Below are 18631 nucleotides of genomic sequence, written 5' to 3' on the forward strand. Positions count from 1 at the left end.
TTAACTTTGTTTATGTGTTGATCCCAGACATGTTTCTGCAAGGAAGCAGTTTTAAATAACTCTCCTTGTTTGTTTTATTTATGATTACTTGAATTTTGTATGTATCAGAAAGGAAGCCAGTCTCTGCCAAAGCTAATTAATACATTTTTAAGTACATTTCCAATAAAACAAAATGTCTTCACATGGAAAACATCATAATGTTAAACTAAAGTGGATAGTAATTCCATTCACAATATAAAGGTTACATTTATAAAAAGTAAATGTTAGATGAAATGCGTAACTAAGATATAACCTCAATGACTTACTATGGGAAAGAAAAGCAAGGAGAAACTTAACATTCATTTACATAATTCTGAAAACCAAACAAAACAACAACAAAAAAACCAGAGTATTAATGATTTGATATTGTCCACTGACACAAGCAGAGCTCAGATGTCCCATACAGCCTGAGGTCAGTATGAAAATACACAACCTGATGTTAAAGTTCAGATCTCTCTACAAAGCTGTCCACATGACTGAGAGTTTGGATGTGTAGCTTAAACGTGTTTTAGTTGTAGTGTGTTGTACTTGTATTGCAGCGTGTTTGTCATCAGTGAGTGTATGATGACTGAGTTATAAAAGGAACGAAGCTGCAGAAGAAGCGAGAACTGAAGGAGAAATGTTTTTACTGCAATAATCCAAGGTAAGCCTGAGTGATTTATATTGCAGACACATTGGACGGGGGTGGCTTTAGGTTTTTGTCATGTCTGGCTAAGTTTAATACATACTGACTTGTACAGAATGTACTCAAAGATGGTGCTCATTGTATTTGTATGTCTGTACAGTATGTCTCTTAGGAATCCCCCGTATGAACCTCCCTCCGTCTCTGAACTACAGGAGTTCTTACTGGCAGACAGACGCCCAACTGGTCATGTCAATCAAGTCTGGCCTAATGTTTATATAGGCAACGAGTAGGCTGACCCCTATTAACATGCATGGACATGTGTAAAGTAACATCCTGCATCCTTACCACAGACCTGTGATCATGTTTCAGGGTGGCAGCACGTGACAAAGGAGCTCTTCACGGTCTGGGTATTACACACATCGTAAATGCTGCTCATGGGCCTCCAACCCCCGGCAATGGTCCCTGCTTTTATGTTAACACTGGCCCACGTTTCTACAGAGACATGAATGTGGATTATTATGGGGTGGAGGCTGATGACGCAACAAACTTCATCCTCAGTCCTTACTTCTATCCAACAGCACGATACATCAGAGCTGCTCTGGCAATGGGAGGCAAGTCAGCATTCTGAGAGTTGAACAGTGTGTAAAACCCAGCTTACTTTATTTCAGTGCTTGTTTCACAAACACAGTCAATCAAACAATCGATTGGTTAGTGGGTAAATGTAAAAATAACCCAGTTGCATATGTGTTCAAACCTTTAAACAAACATTTTATTGAAACACTGTAGGTTCCATAATCCAAAGCCAACAGAAGACCAAAAGCATTTGATTGAACAGACGCCAGAATAACGGTAAAAAGTTCCATGTATACATGCACATTTGGTCTATCCAAAGTTTGGTTCAAGCAAATACTACCAAACTGAGATTTGGAGAGTTGAAAACAATCCTACACAGGAAGACCAAATGCAAACAAACATTGTTAGTCATACTTTAAGGTTGTGTACATTCATGCAACAAGGGTGTAGCAGCTTTTTTGTTTCTCTTTTTTTTTTTTTACATTTGTTTTCAGTTAAACTAAAAATGATAAATATCACAGAAGCTGCAAAAAGTTTTGAAATAATGATCGTGGTCTAATTTTTTACAAACCTGCCATTCAATTTGGGTTTTCTACACGCTTGAGATCCTATGTTACTGATGTTTATGTGTACATATGAATAAGTTGAAGGTAATAAATAACATTTGTGTCCCAGGAAGGGTGTTTGTACACTGTCTGATGGGAGTGAGCCGTTCTGCAACCCTAGTGTTGGCCTTCCTGATGATCACTGAGGGCCTGCGGCTGCAGGAGGCTGTGGCCGCCGTAAGGCCACACAGAGACATCTGTCCCAACTCAGGCTTCTTGCTGCAGCTGCGTTGCCTTGATATGAGCCTAGAGAGGGAGAGGAGAAGAAAAAGACAGGCCCAGGCATTGTAAAAGCACACTCGTACACAATTTAAGAAACTAGCGTTAACCCAATAAGGCACCAGGGCAGACATGCATCTGTGTTGCTCCAGAGGTCATTTAGCAAAGCAGGGAGAAACACCATCCCTGACAGAGCTGAGGGAAATTCTCTGGACCAACAGGAAGCCAGTGAGCTCTGTCAATGAAGTGTGGCCAAAACTCTACATTGGAGATGAGTGAGTAGTTAAGTCTTTTGTAATGTGGGAGAAATATATAGAGTAAAACACTTTGTATGTGACTTGTGTCTGAAGGTCTGTTGCTCGAGATAAAACCAGACTGTCATCTCTGGGTGTTACTCATGTGCTGAACGCGGCAGCAGGTCAACATCGGATCAACACCGGTCAGAAGTTTTACACTGATATTGAAGTCGTGTACCATGGCGTTGAGGCTGCAGACCATCCAGAGTTCAATCTCCAGCCATTTTTTAACTCTGCTGCACAGTTCATAGACCGCGCCTTGAAGGAAAATGGTCAGTGAGACAATCTATCACAATCCATTCAAATACCTGGACATTTGTAATAAAAAAAATAAATAAATAGGTGGACTTAGCCAGAAAACAGATAATGAGTTGGATGTTTCAAATAATGACCCAAAACATTTGACCAATCACCACAAATTGTAGTTAACAAGTCACAAAACCTTCTAAAACTTGATGAAAATATTTATGCATCTTTACCAGAAGCAAGAATAAGTATGGAAAAGATTATTCATGCTGCCTAAATAAAGAAATATTTATATTTCCTGATTCTTGAAATCACAAATAATACCTTTGTGTACAGCAAACATGCTTTTCTTACTGGAAATGAGTATACTAAATAAAGTTTCTTTCAGGGAAAGTTCTTGTTCACTGTGCCATGGGTGTGAGCCGCTCTGGCGCGTTGGTTTTGGCCTATCTGATGATCCACCAGAGCCTGACGTTAGCGGAGGCCATCATGGCTGTGCGTCTGTGCCGAGACATCGGACCCAACTCTGGATTTCTGGAGCAACTCAGAAAGCTGGAGTTGAGCCTTCGTACACAGAGCAAACAGATCGCTGAGGACAGTAATGAAGGAAAACCTGTTTCTCTGTAATAAGGTGTTACTGGAATGTCTCCCCTTTGACAAATTGGTTTTATGGGATGTCCCAGTTCTAAACCAGTTTACAAAGATGTACCTACTGAACGCTTAATGTTTTTCTCCAGAAACAATTGTCAACAAATGTTTATTGATCCACACCTGGTCATACATTCTTGACTTCAACATTGTTTTAATAATTGTGTTGCTTCACCCTGTTGATTCAATTATGGTGTTATAATAAAAGACTTGAACAGTGAAAAAGAACTGCAAAAATCATTTGTCTGCTTGGACTATTTGTGTGTGCGTGTGGGCGTGGGCGTGTGTGTGTGTGTATATGTCATGTTGTCCAGATCAGATTTTATGGCCCAGCTGTCTAAAAATAGATATCTGGGTCCAGATCCTTGTCAGTGTCTTTAGTCTTTCTGTATTGGCAGATCTTTGTTCATATTCTCACTCACATGTTCATTGCATGTGTTTAATAAGGGAAGGTGGTCTGCTTCCTGCTTAGTGACAGATTTAAATAGGGTGAGTATTTTATCTTTATTTGTTTGTATCTATTTAATGCATCAGAGTAATCTGAGTCCAGCTTTCCTTGTCATTTAGTGATTCAAAGATGAACAATACAATACACAAAATCTGGTGTGTATTTCTATTCAGGCTCCCTGAGCCAACACTTTGTAAAACCTGCATTTTACAAAGTGCATTTCCAACTGCATGTCTTGCCACTGATTTTTAGTTGGATTGAGCTCTGGACATTGTCTGAGTCATCCTAATACATGAATGTGATTTGATGTAAATTCATATTTCTGAACTCTTGTTCTCAGGGCCCACTGTGCTGCATGTTTTAGGTGTTCTCCTGCTGCCATCTTTAATGGCACACGGAGGAGGTAATGCGTTCATTTCATTCAGGTGTACTGGGGCAGAAATGCACATAAAACAGGATAGACACTGGGCTCTGTGAAATGTTCAAAGCATGGCATATTGTTCTATATGTTAACTGCTTTAAAGTTCTTTACAACTGCTGCGTTTCTTCACAAAGTTGTTTGTTTACTAAGGTTCTCCAACAAACATCTAAGGTCTTCAGAGAGGAGCTGCATTTGTACTGAATTACATTTTGGTGCACTCTATTGATTATATAACAGATTGTTGCACTGGATTTATTTATGGCTTCGTAATGCAGGAATATCAGAGGAAATGGTGTAGAATGCAAATGCTTGCCATAATTTTCAGATTGGTAGTGGTAAAAACATCTTAAAACTATGTATCCTTTCCCTTTGATTTCACAATTAAGTGTAAACAGAATAATTATGCTTTTTAAAGTAAAATGTGTAAAGAATCTACTGTAAAAAGATCAAGGTCAAGCTGTTAGAAATCTGCGGTCTGCTGTCACGGGTTTGGTTCCCAGCCTGTTGACCTTTGCCCCTCTCTCACAACCCGCTTTTCTGTCTGGCCATCATTAAATAAAGGCCACTAACCCCAGAAGAAAACCTTTTAAAAAAATCAGTCTTTCAAGATCATTTATATTTGTTGAATTTGTGCATGAGTTTTATGACGGTTATGTTTTATGTTTAAATATAATTTGAATCCAATCTTTTTTATATATTTTAAAGATCATACCGTGTGTTTAATGTGCATAATATTTCTTTTATCACGGGGATGTGTAAGGAGGTGAAAAATTACCTCGTGTGCAATGACATCTAAGAGGAATCCATATGCAGCAGTGCAGGTAGACCCCGACAATGATTACATCACACCAGGTACATTAGACCTGGAGCAGCTCTTCTGGACAGGCACCACAGCTCCATACATCCATGTCAACCAGGTCTGGCCAAGAATTTACATTGGAGATGAGTGAGTTAACTCAGACAGCTTTGTTTGTATGGATGCACTCATACTATTAATTGTGTAAATAAATACAAGGTTTGTGCTGAAAGCTACCTATTGGATATGTTGCATGAAAACAGGAAGACAGCTCTCGAGCGTCCTGAGCTTAAGGAGCTGGGTGTCACTCATGTCCTGAATGCAGCAGAAGGAAAGTGGAACAATGTGCTGACTGGTGCTAATTACTACAAGGACCTGAACATCCAGTATCTTGGTGTGGAAGCTGATGATAAACCCACATTCAACATTTCCCAGTACTTCCTCCCTGCAGCAGAATTTATCTACAAGGCCCTCAGCCAACCACAGAGTGAGTAATGGAGTCTGATATACAGAAATTATTGCATATAAGCTTAACCACTGAGGAAGGTTCTCATAGTTTGTTCTTTGGTCTAATGTGTGCATGTGTTTTTTGGGGGGTTTTTTCAGACAAGGTGCTGGTTCACTGTGTGATGGGCCGAAGCAGGTCAGCCACTTTGGTCTTGGCGTACCTGATGATGAAGCACAGCTTAACTGTAGTGGAAGCTATTGAGCATGTGCAGCAGAAACGCTGCATCCTGCCTAATCACGGCTTCCTGAAACAGCTCAGAGCACTGGACATCACGCTGCAAGAGGACAAGCTGAGACAGAAAAGACACGTGGAAAACCAAGAAGTCAAAAAAACAACATAATATACCTCTGTAATTTATTCTCTCTGTGATGTAGCCTGATTTGAACATAAGTGTATATTTTTTATTGTGGATTTTTTCAAATCCACACAGGATCAATCTAACGACTTAAGGGACTACAAACTGAACCTCTGAAAAGGGCATTTTGTGGCATCTTGGATTACCTTGACTTCTTATCGGACTACATTTCTTATTACGATTAGTTCAGTTCATATACAGTACAGACCAAAAGTTTGGACACACCTTCTCATTGAATTCAATGAGAAGGTGTTTGGTCACAACTGTTTGGTCACAACTGTGTGACCAAAAGTTTGGACACACAGTTGTGTCCAAACTTTTGGTCTGTACTGTACATCTGTTGATTTTCTTGCACTCACCTGCTTTGCATGCATAAATCAACTGCCATTTTTATCAAAGTTGAGGTCGAAGCCGTGGGCTAATCATTCCAAAAGCTTAACATTACCTAATCTTATATGGTTTTGAGTTCAGTTTTGGGTGAGTCTGTGTATTGGTTTTCCTGTTTTAAGATATCCCTGCATTTTGTATTTACCTGTCTGCCCCTTTATCATTTCATAGGTTTCTGGGATTTTTTTCATTCATTTTTATGAGTAATTTTCCCTGTGATTCTCCCTTGTGGTTAGCATTCATCTTTTCATCTAAGCTTTCTGCTTCTCCTCAAAATAGCTATGTGTTAGTAACCAATTATCTGTTTTCACACCAGGAACCTTCTCCCTAGCAAACACTTACCCAGTGTCCCCATCTTTGTTAGAGCTTCCTTTTTTCCTCCTCCTGTCTTGCCAGTTACCTCTTTGGGGTTTATGTCTTTATGTATCCTGTTACTTGTGTTAGTTTACTCCTCAGGTTTTCCTTAAAATTCACCTCATCATAATGCTCTCTTCTGTTTGCATTTGCATTTATTTATTATTTCATTACAAAAAGTAATGAAATAAAAAATAAAGTTCACAAAGAATCACAACTAAAAGTTAATTGTAAAATCTATTTTATTTGTTCATTTTGCCATTGGGATTCATTAAAAGGTATTTTACTGCATCAAAGAACAAAGGAACAGCTGAATAAATGAGAAACAAACAATAACTTAACATAAGAAGGGCGTTCTCTTCATAAATTAAGGCAGCGTTATCTATTTGGTCCGAGATGTAAAGTAGAGCACACAGAAATACATGTTCAAGCTGATTAATCAATAGTTATTAGCATCTTGGTGTGGTGATACTTTTCTTTTAATTTTGGAGTTCAGTGATTAACATAGAAATAGATAAGAATATTTGGGTTGACAGACATGAACAGTAATTACATGTAACATGTTGTGGGACCTAGAAATTACAACGACATATTCATAAAGTGCAAAAATAAAGAAAAAATAAAATAGAATAGAGACTCTAAATGTTTTCCTATGGTTTACACAAATACACTATTTACAGCCCCTCTATAAAGTGATTTCGTTGGAGTGCAGCACGCTGAGCTCATGAGAAACCAAGGACTGATTAAAACGGAGAGAGCGACGTCAGAGAACAGGGCACAGCGTCCTTTTTTGAGTCAGCTCTTCGTCCAGCTTCAGGAGAAGTGTCAGGAAGTTCCGGTTGGGATAAATGGCCCGTTTTTTGACAACCTGTCTCAGAGCATCTCTTAGTGAAAAACGATGCCTCAGCATGAGGTAGGCCAGGACCAAAGTGGCTGATCGACTCACACCCATGATGCAGTGGACCAACACATTCCCTGTGGAAAAGAATAATAATAAATAAAAAAACATGAGGGAAAAGGAAATAAAAACTTAATTTTGCTTAATATATTTGTAAAATAACGAATGTACCATCTTTGCTTTTCAGGCCTTTATGAATGAAGTCAGTAGCAGATTTAAAGTATTGGCTGAGGTCAAAGTGGTCTGAGTCTTCCGCTGGGATGCCAAAGTAAACACACGTGTTCCCATAAAAGCTCTGGTCACCGATGCTGCCCTGCTTGGAGTGTGCTGCGTTCAGAACATGAGTGATGCTAAGCTTATGTAATCTGTTTTTGTTCTGTGCAACAGCCCTAAGAATCACAAAGAGAACATATATAAAACAAAACTGTAGGAATATACTAAATAATCACAGTTTAGCAGCACAGACAACTATGTAAGCATTGAATAAATGTTATATACTGACAATATGAACACACATTTTTGACAGGTTCAAGATAATATATAATTTCAGTGTTTATAAGAGCTGATAGGCCTTGTAATAACTGATTGTGTTGGTTATTAATAATGGCAATTAGTTTTCCTTTGACGTGTGCTATAGATCATAGACCTGTTCAAATCTTCCATATTCTAGATTAGTAAAGGTTCTCCATCAAATTAGACAATAGAAAAATGATAGAAATTTAATTAAACAGCTTGATATTATATTGTTTCTGCTTTCATACACAGCATACTCACACATTTCCTATGTACAAGTTGGGCCAGACTTCATCCACAGGTGTGAGCTCCAGCGTGCAGGAGTCCAAAATGAGCTCAAGTTCTTTGATGACCACCAGGTTCTGTCGCTGGCCATTCCTCGACATTCTTCCTGCGTGCAGAATCCGGCTCTAAGCAGACGCCTGCGCTGCCCCCTGATGCCACAGCCCACCGCCTCTGAGAGGCATGAGCAGCTGGTTGATTTATTGAGTGGCGCTCAGCCCCGCTCCAAAATTAGCCCGGTGTTTTCAATGTGCTCTTGCTGGCGGGATGTTAGGAGTTATTTAATGTTGCTGGTGGATTGATTAATCTGTTCACATGTGATTCTCTCGCTCTTTTTCTCTCTCTTGACACAAGGGTAAAAACAGATAGGGGAGGAGGAACGCAGCTGAGTAGTGTAGGTCACAAATGCAGAAAATGATTCTAGTGGAATGATAGCAGCATTTGTATTTTAGGTTTTATGTTTTCTGTGTTCATATTCTGTTTGTGGATTATCTCTGTTGTTTAGACACCTGCTCCTTTTCTTTCCCTCAGCTGTTTCTCCCCCAGTCATTACCCTCTCCTGTTATGCTTTCTAATAATCATCCTCCTCATGCATTAGAGCACCTTTATTCAGTCACTCCTTGTCAGATCCTTTTTTTGCTGTTTTCCTTGGTGTTTTGCTCCATACTTATTGCTGTTTGTTGTAAGTCCTTTTGTTCATCTAGTAAAAATCCAATAACAGTGATCCTGGCTGCCTCCTGCCTGCATTTGGCCCAACTCATCCATACACAATAACGACAACAGGAAACAAGCATAACCAATTTAACCAACTGATAAATGAAATGTTCATTTCAGCTCATTTTGTCTTTTGACATCAGTGTTTGCTCAAGGTCTACAAGCTGTCGTAGAAATCCCCTATTAGGGAAAATCCAACGCTTCTGTTGCACACAGCGAATTGAAGAGCGAAGACTGAAGCCATGATGGATCATCAGGTAGGCCAAAACCAGCGTAGCCGAGCGGCTCACTCCCACAGCACAGTGGACAAAAATGTTCCCTGAAAACCATAAAAAAACATAAATATGAAACTCCACTTGTTTGTCACTTGTTGTAATTTGTCAAAGCATGTCAGCTCTACCTCCTGATGATAAAGCCAGGTGAATAAACTCTGCAGCAGGGTGGAAAAAAGGTGAGAGGTCAAACGTTGGCAGGTCGTTGGCGGGCACGCCGTAATACTTCACTGTGGTTCCATAGAAATCATCAGTGCCTTTGCAGCAGAGTTTCCCGTGGGAAGCGTTCAGCACATGAGTAATTCCCATCTGCCAGAGTCCAAACTTATCATGAGACATAAACCTGAAACAAGAGTAAAATATGTTGACTTGACAAGCATCACACAATACTTTGCAAAATTATTCATACTCCTTTTAACATCAAGATTTTTGAGGAAATTGTATGTAATAGACAAGCACAACACATGGTTGTAAAGTCAAGGGGAAAAGATACATGGTTTTCTCTTTTTTTACCATTAAAATGCAAAAATAGATTCATAAAAATGAATTAATCTTCCTTTTAGTCTCTCTCTATATACATATACATATAACATGTTTTAATAATTTAATATGCCACTTTCCTCAAATAATCCCAGTAAATTGAGATGACTGTTTCTCCTTGAAACTGGTCCCAATTTTGCCATTCAATACTGTCAAAAATATCTATGTAATTTTATATATAATAAAATAAATACATTATTTATTATTGCCCTGCGACAGACTGGCGACCTGTCCAGGGTGTACCCCGCCTCTCGCCCGGAACGTAGCTGGAGATGGGCACCAGCAACCCTCCCGACCCCATTAGGGACAAGGGTGAACAGAAAATGGATGGATGGATGGATTATTTATTATTAGCCATGGCATTGGGAACTGTACTATTTAAAACCACCCATTGCTGCGATTCCAGTGCTTTTGGACTGTTCCTCTTTGCTGAACTGCCAGAGTTTGGTCAGATAAAGTGATCATTGGTTTTCAATTCTTGCCACAGTTTCTCAGTTGAATTTATGTCTGGAGTCAAACCAGATACTTCAAAATTTGATCTAAACCATACATTTTTTTTCTCTGGGTGTATGTTTAGAGTTGATACCAACCACAAGAAATTGAACCTCCACCAAAGTCTCACATATATTCTAACAGCCTTTCTTCTAGGATTGTCCCTAATTTAGCTCTGTCCATCTTCCCATCAACTCTGTTCAGCCTTTCTATCACTACTGAAAATTAAGGCCACATCATGATGCTGCCACCACTATGTTTCACAATGAGGATTCTTGTGGCTAGATTTATGGACTTCATAACAAATGGTCAACCTGTTGGCATATTATACCACCTGAGCTATGGAGCTCTGCAGCTCCTCTGTCCTTGCTCAGCCTTGCTCAGCAGTTACTGAAATTATTTTTTTGTCATTGTGCTATATAAACCCAAATAAAAAGTTTGTGGTTGTAATGTGACATAATGGGGATGCATTCACACGCATCCCCATGTATGAAAAAAAAACTTTTTGCATTCACATTTACTTTTTGCATTTTGTATTTACATTCAACATGTGAATACATTTCAAATGCACAATATTAGTGTATGTAACTATGTCAAGCTAACTGCAGAGCAGGATACTCACATGTCTCCCAGAAAAAGACTTGGCCACACCTCATCTACATGGTGACAAGAGCGAGGAGCTGAATGTAAAATCTCCTCAAGCTCCTGAAGAGTTGGAGTCTCACCTGTGCTGCACATGTGTTCTTCCTTCTCCTTTGTATCTGTCTGCTTTGAGTCCTCTGTAACACATTTCTCCCCCATTACAACACCTGACATTTCTGTGTTTTAAGTGCTTACACCACTCTGTAGTTTTCCTGAAGAGGAAATGACCTTCCCCTGCACTCTACCAGTGGAGGGGACTGCCACAAACAGGTGGTGCACTTTAGCACAGGCTGGTAAAAACACTCTGTCATTTGGAGACATGTTTGCAAGCATGTCGGTCTTTAAAAGCCACTTTATAGTTCTTGTAAATCAGCCAAACAACGTCATAATGTTGTTTCTTCTTTTTGTTTTACTTATCTGGTGTAACATTGCCTGTAATCAGATCCTTGCTTTACCTAGGACTGGCCTGCAGATGTCAGTATATTCCCTGCTGCATGTCTGCATGAGGCAAGGAGCTCTTCTTTGCTGATGTTGTTTGTTAGTGGAGTCTTCCTGTTTGGTGTTGCCTAGCTGTCTGAAACATGTTGACCATGACACAATCCTGGGAGTGGAGAAACAGGCAGAAAGTGTATCTGAGACGTCCAGTGCCACTGTGACACTTGGCCTCTTTGACAAGGTAGGCTAACATTGATTTGAAATTATTTTTTTACAGGACATTTAGAACAACATTCTATGTCTTATGTGACCTATTTCTTCTCAGCTCAGTATATTCGCCCCCATTTTTGGTCTCTAAAATAATATCTCTTTGTGTGTCTGCTCTGGGGACACTGTGAGCCCTTTGTCGAGCTGTCTTTGTCTGAAACACACTGGGAGCTTTCTCTGTCCCAGTTGGGTGTCACTGCTCCCTGTGACTCAGTGTAAGCTGACCAAATGTGCTGACATGGCACTTATTCATCCCAAGTAAAGCCTCGGCCACAGAAGATGCCAACAAACACTGGAGCCTACATAAAAAAAAAAAAAAAACGATTTCTCTTTTAGGAGCAGTGCAGGAGCTGTGCTGGTGAGTTATTTACGTTTCACATATAAATATGTAGCACTCTTTGGCCTGCTTGCTGGTTTCATTACTTGCTCTGTAGTTCACTGGTGACAGTGAATGGCAGATGATTTGCATTTAGTGTGTTGTAAAATAAAATAATGTATGTTGGGAACAGGGAGGTTTCAGTAGCAGCTTGAACCAACATTTCTCATGTTTGAACCAGTATGGCCGCTATTAGTAGAATGATGTCATAGTGGGCGAAACTATTGTACTGGGAAGATCCTCTAAAATGCCTTTATGATAGTCTAACCTTATAATTTTAGTGTTACTTATAGTTCTTGTTTTTTTTCTGATTACCGCTAGTTCTAGTTCTATATTTATAGAACTAGGATGTCAACATTATTCCAACACTTTCAATAATATGTGAACATTGAACTTAGGTTTTGTGGTATTTCTCAGTTGTTTGTTCTATTCAATAAGGATCAAAGGGTGTGGATACATCTTAAAACATAAATGGAAATAAGGGTGCAACCAAATAATTGAAAAAGCACCTATCAGGTTTTTCCTGATTTTATGGTTACTTGTCAGATCTAGCTTTGTTATTTTTATTTTTATTTTTTCCTCGTCTAAAAAAATGAGATAAAACGTACTACCACTTGGTGGTGGCATAGTGAACTTCATAAAGACAGAAAGCATCATAAGCAAAAGACATGCTGAAAATTGGAACACTGTCTCAAGGCATCAACCAATAAATAAAATATTCCAAATGGACAGTGACCCAAAGTGTATCACCAGATTAGATAAAGTGTGTCTTAAATGTCTTAAATGCTTGTGCCATGTCATGGATTCTATGTTGCAAAATGTGGTAGTGTTTTCAAGCTAGTCAAATGTCTCCTGAGCATGAATGCTATCATTTATTTTACAAAGTTGACACAACTCCAGTCACGTTGGTGCAGAGTTGCAGACCTTTGGAGTAACATCATTGCAAGCTTATCAAAAAGGTCAAAGAGTGAAAACTGGGGGGGGGAAAGAGCTGAAGCACCATAGCTAATTAATCAATGTTGAGTCTTTGTGTAGTACAGAAGATTTGCATAGTTTGCACCTCTTGCTGTGTTTCTCCAAGTTATATGTTCATTTATTTTCTTTAAACGCTAAACCAACAGCTGTACAATAAAGAGGACAATTGTTTGTTTTGGTTTAATCTTCTACTGCTTCATGCGCATACTTATAATACAAGGTACTGTTCAGTGGTGGTGTAAACCGCCCGGAACAAATGAATAAATAGATGTTGTAGGAAATATAAGAAAACTAAATCTTCTCCCCAAAATTATCAAATAGTAGTCAAGATTAATTAAGAGGAGAATGGAAGTTGGGAGGAAGGATCATTTAAAACACTTGCTATTGTGAATGTGAATACAAACACATTCCACACTTCAGGTTTTTGTTTTTTTAACTCATTGACTTATTTGTGCTATATGAAAAAATATTCTTTATTTTCTTTTGGTCTATGATATAAGACTTGCATAAAATGACGTTGTGGCTTTGCTGCAACAAATTTTAGAAAAAATGATACCTGTAAATTCACTGTAAGTCAGTGAACTTACTATTTCAGATGAAAACAGGCATTCATGATGCTTTGTGTTTCTGTGTGCAGCAGGATGTCAGAGTTAAATGGCCGTGTGAGTGCCTGGAGCAGTAGCCAAGTGGCCCAGTGGCTGCAGGACGAAGGTTTCGGACAGTACGTGGACTTGTTGTGTTCGCAGCACCGCATCGATGGCGTCAGTCTGCTGGCTCTGACTGAAGCCGACCTGCGGGATCCTCCCCTTAGCCTCACCGTGCTGGGACACATCAAACGACTGAGTGTAGCCCTCCGCCGCCTCCAGAGGGAGAATAAAGCTGAGCTGGAGGAGCTAGGTCTGTGGCCTCCAGATGCTAACTCTGCTGGACTCTCGCTGGGCGCTCCGAGGGCTGAGTGGAGCTGTGATGGAGCTGAAAGAAGTGGATGTAATGGAGGAGATCATTTGTGCAAAGGGATGGAGCTGCGGCTGAGGAACGGTAGCAGTCTTAAGTGTGCGCCTGGGGCAGCACTATGTCAAACACACTCTAATGGCAGGTTTCGACAGCCAATGGTGGGCAGATTGGATCCTGAGGTCTGGAAGACGGTCATTAGTTCTGTATATGTATTCTTAGTGTGTGGACTCACCTCTTTCGTCATGGTTATTGTGCATGAGCGTGTCCCTGACATGAGGACTTACCCGCCTCTTCCTGATATATTCCTGGACAGGTATGAACCGACCTGTTAATCTTGTGTGTTTTTCAATGTTAACATCAGTGAAAGTCCACACGAGGATTTCAATACTTGTTCTGCAACTTTATCTCCTTAGTTTGCAAACACATTCTCCTAATCTACAGACTGATATACATATTTTCCTTCTTTCACAGTGTACCCAGAATCCCTTGGGCGTTTGTGATGGCTGAAGCTTGTGGCCTTATCTTGTGTTACATGTTTTTGTTGATCCTGCTCCTTCACAAGCACAGGTATTCCCTTTTCCAATAATCCAATAATGAGCACTCTGCTCATTGTGCCAGGAGTTTTGATACAAGCTTTCACTCTGTCTGTAATTCAGGTCAATTCTCCTCAGACGGCTGTGTTCTCTGATGGGAACAGTGTTTTTGCTTCGCTGTTGCACCATGTTTGTCACCTCGCTCTCTGTGCCTGGGCAGCACCTGAAATGTGCCAGCCTGGTGGGTTAAACAGAAGTGTTACTGTAGACAACAGAGTTGCTATGTTTTTATCCTTGAGTAAGTAGCTGGTAACAACAATCATGAGTTAACTGTGTGACTCAAAGTATTTTTTGTCCCTCAAGTCCTATGGTGATACTTGGGGAAAGATCCAGAGAGCCCTGGCCATATGGAGTGGGTTTGGGATGACGCTTACAGGTGTCCAAACCTGTGGAGACTACATGTTCAGCGGCCACACTGTGGTCATCACAATGCTCAACTTCTTTGTGACTGAATGTAAGTTGCTTTTTGGTTTGCTATGACTGTCTTGTTTCTTAAGAATAATGGAGGCAAAGACATCGATCAATGTTTGTCCTGTGTCTGTTGTTGGAGCAGTTAATGAAATCTCAAGACTATGTCAAATATCTTCAGCACCATCTCAGATTATATGCCAGGCTCTCAGTTCTGTTAGCAGCAGTGTTCTCACTAAAACTAGGAGAACAGAGCACATGAACTCACTTTATAGTCTTTACACTGACTATAAACTATAAGGAATGGAGTAGATAAAGAACAGAAGACTCAGAATTAACTCAAACTAATCTTAATGTTGATATTAACCTTAATAAAATATCTTACTGAGTGTACCAATTTGAAGGTACACTCAAATTGTCTTTTTATCTTTTAAATACACAAAATCCAAAAAGATAACATGAATATGGAAAAAAAATGCATTTACTCTAAAAATATGAGTCTGGAAAATTAGGGAAATTTCACATAAAAATGTAAAGGAACCCTGCACGTACGTCTACCAGATTTGTTCTGCTAATTTCTTGTACTTCCAGACACACCGAGAAACTGGAATTTGATCCATACCATCTCCTGGGTGTTGAACCTATTTGGGATTTTCTTCATCCTGGCAGCCCATGAGCACTACTCGATCGATGTCTTCATAGCCTTCTACATCACCACACGCCTCTTCCTCTACTACCACACATTAGCCAACACCCGTGCCTTCCAGCACAGTCGCAGGGCTCGCATTTGGTTCCCCATGTTTTCCTTTTTTGAGTGCAATGTGAATGGACCTGTTCCTAACCAGTATCACTGGCCCTTCAGTAAACCAGCCTTCATGAAAACTCTAATTGGATAAAGAGTCTTGAACGATAATTGAGCTTTTTTTGTAGCAGTGCCTCAAAAAAAAATTTTTTTATGTTAGTTATATTATTATGTTCATATTTCTTCTTTTGCAAATTAATTGTTGTTTTTCTCAGGTTCAAGTGAACAGCTATGCAGTTTAAGTTGAGTACTTTAAAAATCTTTAAAAAGATGAGACTGTTTACACCACATCTGTCAGTCTGCTAAATAGAGCTGGCAGCTAGTTAGCTTAGCATACAGGAAGCTAAAACACAGACATGGAGTTGGATAAAAAACAGAAATAAGGCCCAGTTTTTGTGCAAAGTACATTTAATCAATCGGACCTGAAATGTTCAGATTCAGATTGCTGCTAACTTGGTCCAACTGTTGCCTCATAATTAGCATATTTCTATTCTGACTGAGTTGGAGGAGTTTTGTTATTCACAGCATGTTTAACTGTTCTTTCAGATTTAAATTGCACGTCTCTTAATAAATTAATAATACTGACTTGAATATCATAAAAGCAGAGGATACTGGCATTTTCTAGAAGATTGTACACTATGTAGCATTTTTATTAACTTCCACTTTTTGGATGTTTACAGTTCAATGGTCATTTGTAAAATTTTGTATACAAAGTAATGCATGTGACAGGTTATTTTTTAAAGAGTGAATTCGCTGAAAGTTTACATTTTGCTGCAAAGAGCACTTTAGTAAGTGCAACCAAAATAGTCTTTTTATTAATATGCAACCAAATACTTGACCTCCTCATGTTTTACAAAAAAAAAGATCAATTTCAGGGACATTTTTATTTCTGTCATTTTACATTAAAAGTGAATAGTTGACTTATAATCAATTTGAAATGTTAAATTAAGTTTATGATTCAGTTATTGTTTTGTATTTTTATCTTACTTTTGCATATATTGTAGAAATACTTGACTTTTGTTTTGTTACTTGGTTGAAAAAACACTTTGTCAACCAAAGACTGGAAGTTTGTTTACAATAATGTGGCTTATTTTTTGTCTTTTATCTTATGAATGAAGTTTTTGGTTAGGAAAACTTTCTTATTGGTCTTCAGCTTTCTTTGCACTGTAGCTATGTGCATGTGTCTTTATGTAAATGACCAAAAAGAGCATGTTGCATCATGTAGTCTCTTCGTTCTAAGAAATGTGTCTTGAACATGCAATTTTAACACAACCTGTTTAACACAAGGTTGTTCCCCACCTTAAAACAAACGTCTAACAAATCGCTGTTTAAATATTTGAATTAAAGAAATGCAGGGCTGCACACATAATGAAATAAACCATTATTGTAACTCTCAGCTTTCATACACTAACCTCTTGGTGACTGCATCAGATCTCATCTGAAGATGGTATGTATTTTACAAATTAGGGCTGCTGTAATTCTTATTAATATATTTGGAATAAACAAAACTTTTTTGTAGGCTGGTTATGGTTTCATTTTTTAAGTGGTTCATATACAAATGTTATAAAATTGCATAACTGTGTCATTGTAATCACAGTGTAAATGTGTTTTTTAAACTGACTAAAATTGGGGATGTGCTGTGGTGGCGCAGGGGTTAAGCACAACCCACACAAGGAGGCCTTAGTCCTCGTCGCGGCTGTCGCAGGTTCGATTCCCGGCCTGGCAACCTTTGCCGCATGTCTTCCCCCTTCTCTCATTACCCTCTTTCCTGTCAATTAACTATCAAATAAAGGCCACTAGAGTCAATAAAATCTTAAAAAAAAAAACTGACTAAAATTAAAAAACATCATTTTTATTCTGTTATTTTAGGTAGTTCTGTGGCTGAAGTAAGCCCTTTTTAAAAAGGGGGAAATGTTTTATCTCCTAGTAAAACTAAAAATATTAATTCTGTGTGTGGGTAAAACCAATTTGAAATTATTGAAGCAATTTTTTACTGCTAGAACAATCATGCTTGATTCAGTCAGGGAAGGCTTATGACTTTTGTGCTGCAGATAATAAATATAGATTATGTGTTGCAGAAGAAACAATGTGAGTCGATGCATTCTTTCACGTGCTGTAACAATATAAAACATAACATTTTCACAAACCATAACATTTCAGGCACTTGTAATTGTAATGTTTTTTTTTTAAACAAACAGAAACAAAAGGCACGTTTTACATCAATTTTAACTATTTGAATTCATCCATTCATTCATAAACCCCAGACACCATAAAACACCTTGTTCACAGATGTCTTTTCTACAGGCGTCTCTCCATGTACTTGTTTTTAGGTCTGCTAGGTCTTTTTGTCCTGTGTCACTCTGACTGCTTCTCCCAGGGCTTGGCGATGAAAGATTTGACAAACCCTCCAAAAGGTGAGTAATATCTTGCCACCTGCAGAGACAGACCGTAGTGTAAACAATAAAAGTGCAGAGGATGAATTGGGAAGGAGGAAAGCTTTCTTCATTACTCAAAGTGCTTTTAGAAAAACCAGCTAGGGTTTGCTTTAGTTTTTAGAGATACAAGCAAAAGGTTTGGCTGCTCACAAGTGTTTAGGATGAGCATGATAGAAATTTCATAAGCTCTTGGACTTCAAGAATTCTTGGTGATGCCTAACGCAAGATTCACATCACTTAGAGACCACACCACAAAAATCAACACAGAGAAAGGATTAGCAGCCGCCGTGGATTTATCAGACAAACACATCACCTGCTTCTCTGAAATGGGTTCAATTTGTTTACACACAGGGTGTGTGGATGAAGATGGGAAGGAGTGCGGATTTGGGTCTAAATGGGTGAGAGAGTCAATGCATGGAGTGCTCCTGCACCAAGGAGGGTTTGAGCTGGGTTTGAGCTGCTAAGGCTTTTATTCTTTTTTGTACAATATTTCCCTGAATATTACTAAAATAC

At 39.0% G+C, this 18631-nt stretch overlaps 5 protein-coding genes and 1 long non-coding RNA gene across 12 annotated transcripts; 3 read left to right on the forward strand and 3 right to left on the reverse strand.

Moving 5' to 3' along the window:
• Positions 1–414: 414 nt before the first annotated feature.
• LOC114138192 (dual specificity protein phosphatase 13-like) lies at positions 415–3491 on the forward strand. 4 transcript variants are annotated; one of them, XM_028007314.1, is made up of 7 exons: positions 415–682; positions 825–950; positions 1034–1275; positions 1913–2129; positions 2214–2336; positions 2412–2629; positions 2992–3491. In XM_028007314.1, exons 2-7 carry the CDS (start codon positions 826–828, stop codon positions 3228–3230), a joined length of 1164 nt encoding a protein of 387 aa, XP_027863115.1. In that variant the 5' UTR covers positions 415–682; position 825; the 3' UTR covers positions 3231–3491. The 4 variants fall into 4 exon arrangements, with proteins under 4 accessions (XP_027863115.1, XP_027863116.1, XP_027863117.1 ...); XM_028007315.1 differs by lacking the exon at positions 825–950 and having other exon boundaries at positions 416–682; XM_028007316.1 differs by lacking the exon at positions 825–950 and having other exon boundaries at positions 416–682; positions 1163–1275.
• A 74-nt stretch (positions 3492–3565) lies between these two features.
• On the forward strand, positions 3566–6655 carry LOC114138194 (dual specificity phosphatase DUPD1-like). Its single transcript, XM_028007317.1, has 4 exons — positions 3566–3740; positions 4881–5066; positions 5180–5403; positions 5523–6655. The coding sequence occupies exons 2-4, from the start codon at positions 4906–4908 to the stop codon at positions 5762–5764; spliced, it is 627 nt and encodes a 208-aa protein (XP_027863118.1). The 5' UTR covers positions 3566–3740; positions 4881–4905; the 3' UTR covers positions 5765–6655.
• An 89-nt stretch (positions 6656–6744) lies between these two features.
• Positions 6745–8887, reverse strand: LOC114138196 (dual specificity protein phosphatase 13-like). Its single transcript, XM_028007319.1, has 3 exons — positions 8193–8887; positions 7590–7807; positions 6745–7495 (listed from the first exon to the last, which is right to left on the reverse strand). Exons 1-3 carry the CDS (start codon positions 8315–8317, stop codon positions 7284–7286), a joined length of 555 nt encoding a protein of 184 aa, XP_027863120.1. The 5' UTR covers positions 8318–8887; the 3' UTR covers positions 6745–7283.
• Positions 8888–9023: 136 nt separating this feature from the next.
• LOC114138195 (dual specificity protein phosphatase 13-like) lies at positions 9024–11290 on the reverse strand. Its single transcript, XM_028007318.1, has 3 exons — positions 10854–11290; positions 9328–9542; positions 9024–9246 (listed from the first exon to the last, which is right to left on the reverse strand). Exons 1-3 carry the CDS (start codon positions 11045–11047, stop codon positions 9044–9046), a joined length of 612 nt encoding a protein of 203 aa, XP_027863119.1. The 5' UTR covers positions 11048–11290; the 3' UTR covers positions 9024–9043.
• A 131-nt stretch (positions 11291–11421) lies between these two features.
• On the forward strand, positions 11422–17201 carry LOC114138191 (sphingomyelin synthase-related protein 1-like). Of its 4 annotated transcripts, none has more exons than XM_028007312.1 (6): positions 11422–11549; positions 13564–14193; positions 14352–14447; positions 14537–14654; positions 14777–14927; positions 15473–17201. In XM_028007312.1, the coding sequence occupies exons 2-6, from the start codon at positions 13568–13570 to the stop codon at positions 15775–15777; spliced, it is 1296 nt and encodes a 431-aa protein (XP_027863113.1). In that variant the 5' UTR covers positions 11422–11549; positions 13564–13567; the 3' UTR covers positions 15778–17201. The 4 variants fall into 4 exon arrangements, with proteins under 4 accessions (XP_027863113.1, XP_027863111.1, XP_027863112.1 ...); XM_028007310.1 differs by having other exon boundaries at positions 11451–11933; XM_028007311.1 differs by having other exon boundaries at positions 11451–11933; positions 13567–14193.
• Positions 16771–17841, reverse strand: LOC114138197 (uncharacterized). The gene is made up of 2 exons (XR_003594174.1): positions 17511–17841; positions 16771–17303 (listed from the first exon to the last, which is right to left on the reverse strand). It is a non-coding gene; the product is annotated as an uncharacterized LOC114138197 (long non-coding RNA).
• Between the last annotated feature and the right edge of the window lie 790 nt (positions 17842–18631).

The sequence above is a fragment of the Xiphophorus couchianus genome, chromosome 22 (genome assembly GCF_001444195.1).
Source record: "Xiphophorus couchianus chromosome 22, X_couchianus-1.0, whole genome shotgun sequence".
Taxonomy (NCBI): Eukaryota; Metazoa; Chordata; class Actinopteri; order Cyprinodontiformes; family Poeciliidae; genus Xiphophorus; species Xiphophorus couchianus.

Coding starts and splice junctions, on each gene's coding strand:
- LOC114138192 (XM_028007313.1), top strand. CDS start 781: ATGTACTCAAAGATGGTGCTCATTGTATTTGTATGTCTGTACAGTATG. Junction 951..1,033: donor AATGTTTATATAGGCAACGA/GTAGGCTGACCC, acceptor ATCATGTTTCAG/GGTGGCAGCACGTGACAAAG. Junction 2,337..2,411: donor AAACTCTACATTGGAGATGA/GTGAGTAGTTAA, acceptor TTGTGTCTGAAG/GTCTGTTGCTCGAGATAAAA.
- LOC114138194 (XM_028007317.1), top strand. CDS start 4,906: ATGACATCTAAGAGGAATCCATATGCAGCAGTGCAGGTAGACCCCGAC. Junction 5,067..5,179: donor AGAATTTACATTGGAGATGA/GTGAGTTAACTC, acceptor GCATGAAAACAG/GAAGACAGCTCTCGAGCGTC. Junction 5,404..5,522: donor GGCCCTCAGCCAACCACAGA/GTGAGTAATGGA, acceptor GGGTTTTTTCAG/ACAAGGTGCTGGTTCACTGT.
- LOC114138196 (XM_028007319.1), bottom strand. CDS start 8,317: ATGTCGAGGAATGGCCAGCGACAGAACCTGGTGGTCATCAAAGAACTT. Junction 7,808..8,192: donor AACTTGTACATAGGAAATGT/GTGAGTATGCTG, acceptor TGTGATTCTTAG/GGCTGTTGCACAGAACAAAA. Junction 7,496..7,589: donor AGGCCTGAAAAGCAAAGATG/GTACATTCGTTA, acceptor TCTTTTCCACAG/GGAATGTGTTGGTCCACTGC.
- LOC114138195 (XM_028007318.1), bottom strand. CDS start 11,047: ATGTCAGGTGTTGTAATGGGGGAGAAATGTGTTACAGAGGACTCAAAG. Junction 9,543..10,853: donor AGTCTTTTTCTGGGAGACAT/GTGAGTATCCTG, acceptor CTCTTGTTTCAG/GTTTATGTCTCATGATAAGT. Junction 9,247..9,327: donor CCTGGCTTTATCATCAGGAG/GTAGAGCTGACA, acceptor TATGGTTTTCAG/GGAACATTTTTGTCCACTGT.
- LOC114138191 (XM_028007309.1), top strand. CDS start 13,538: ATGATGCTTTGTGTTTCTGTGTGCAGCAGGATGTCAGAGTTAAATGGC. Junction 14,448..14,536: donor CTGCTCCTTCACAAGCACAG/GTATTCCCTTTT, acceptor TCTGTAATTCAG/GTCAATTCTCCTCAGACGGC. Junction 14,655..14,776: donor ACCTGAAATGTGCCAGCCTG/GTGGGTTAAACA, acceptor TTGTCCCTCAAG/TCCTATGGTGATACTTGGGG.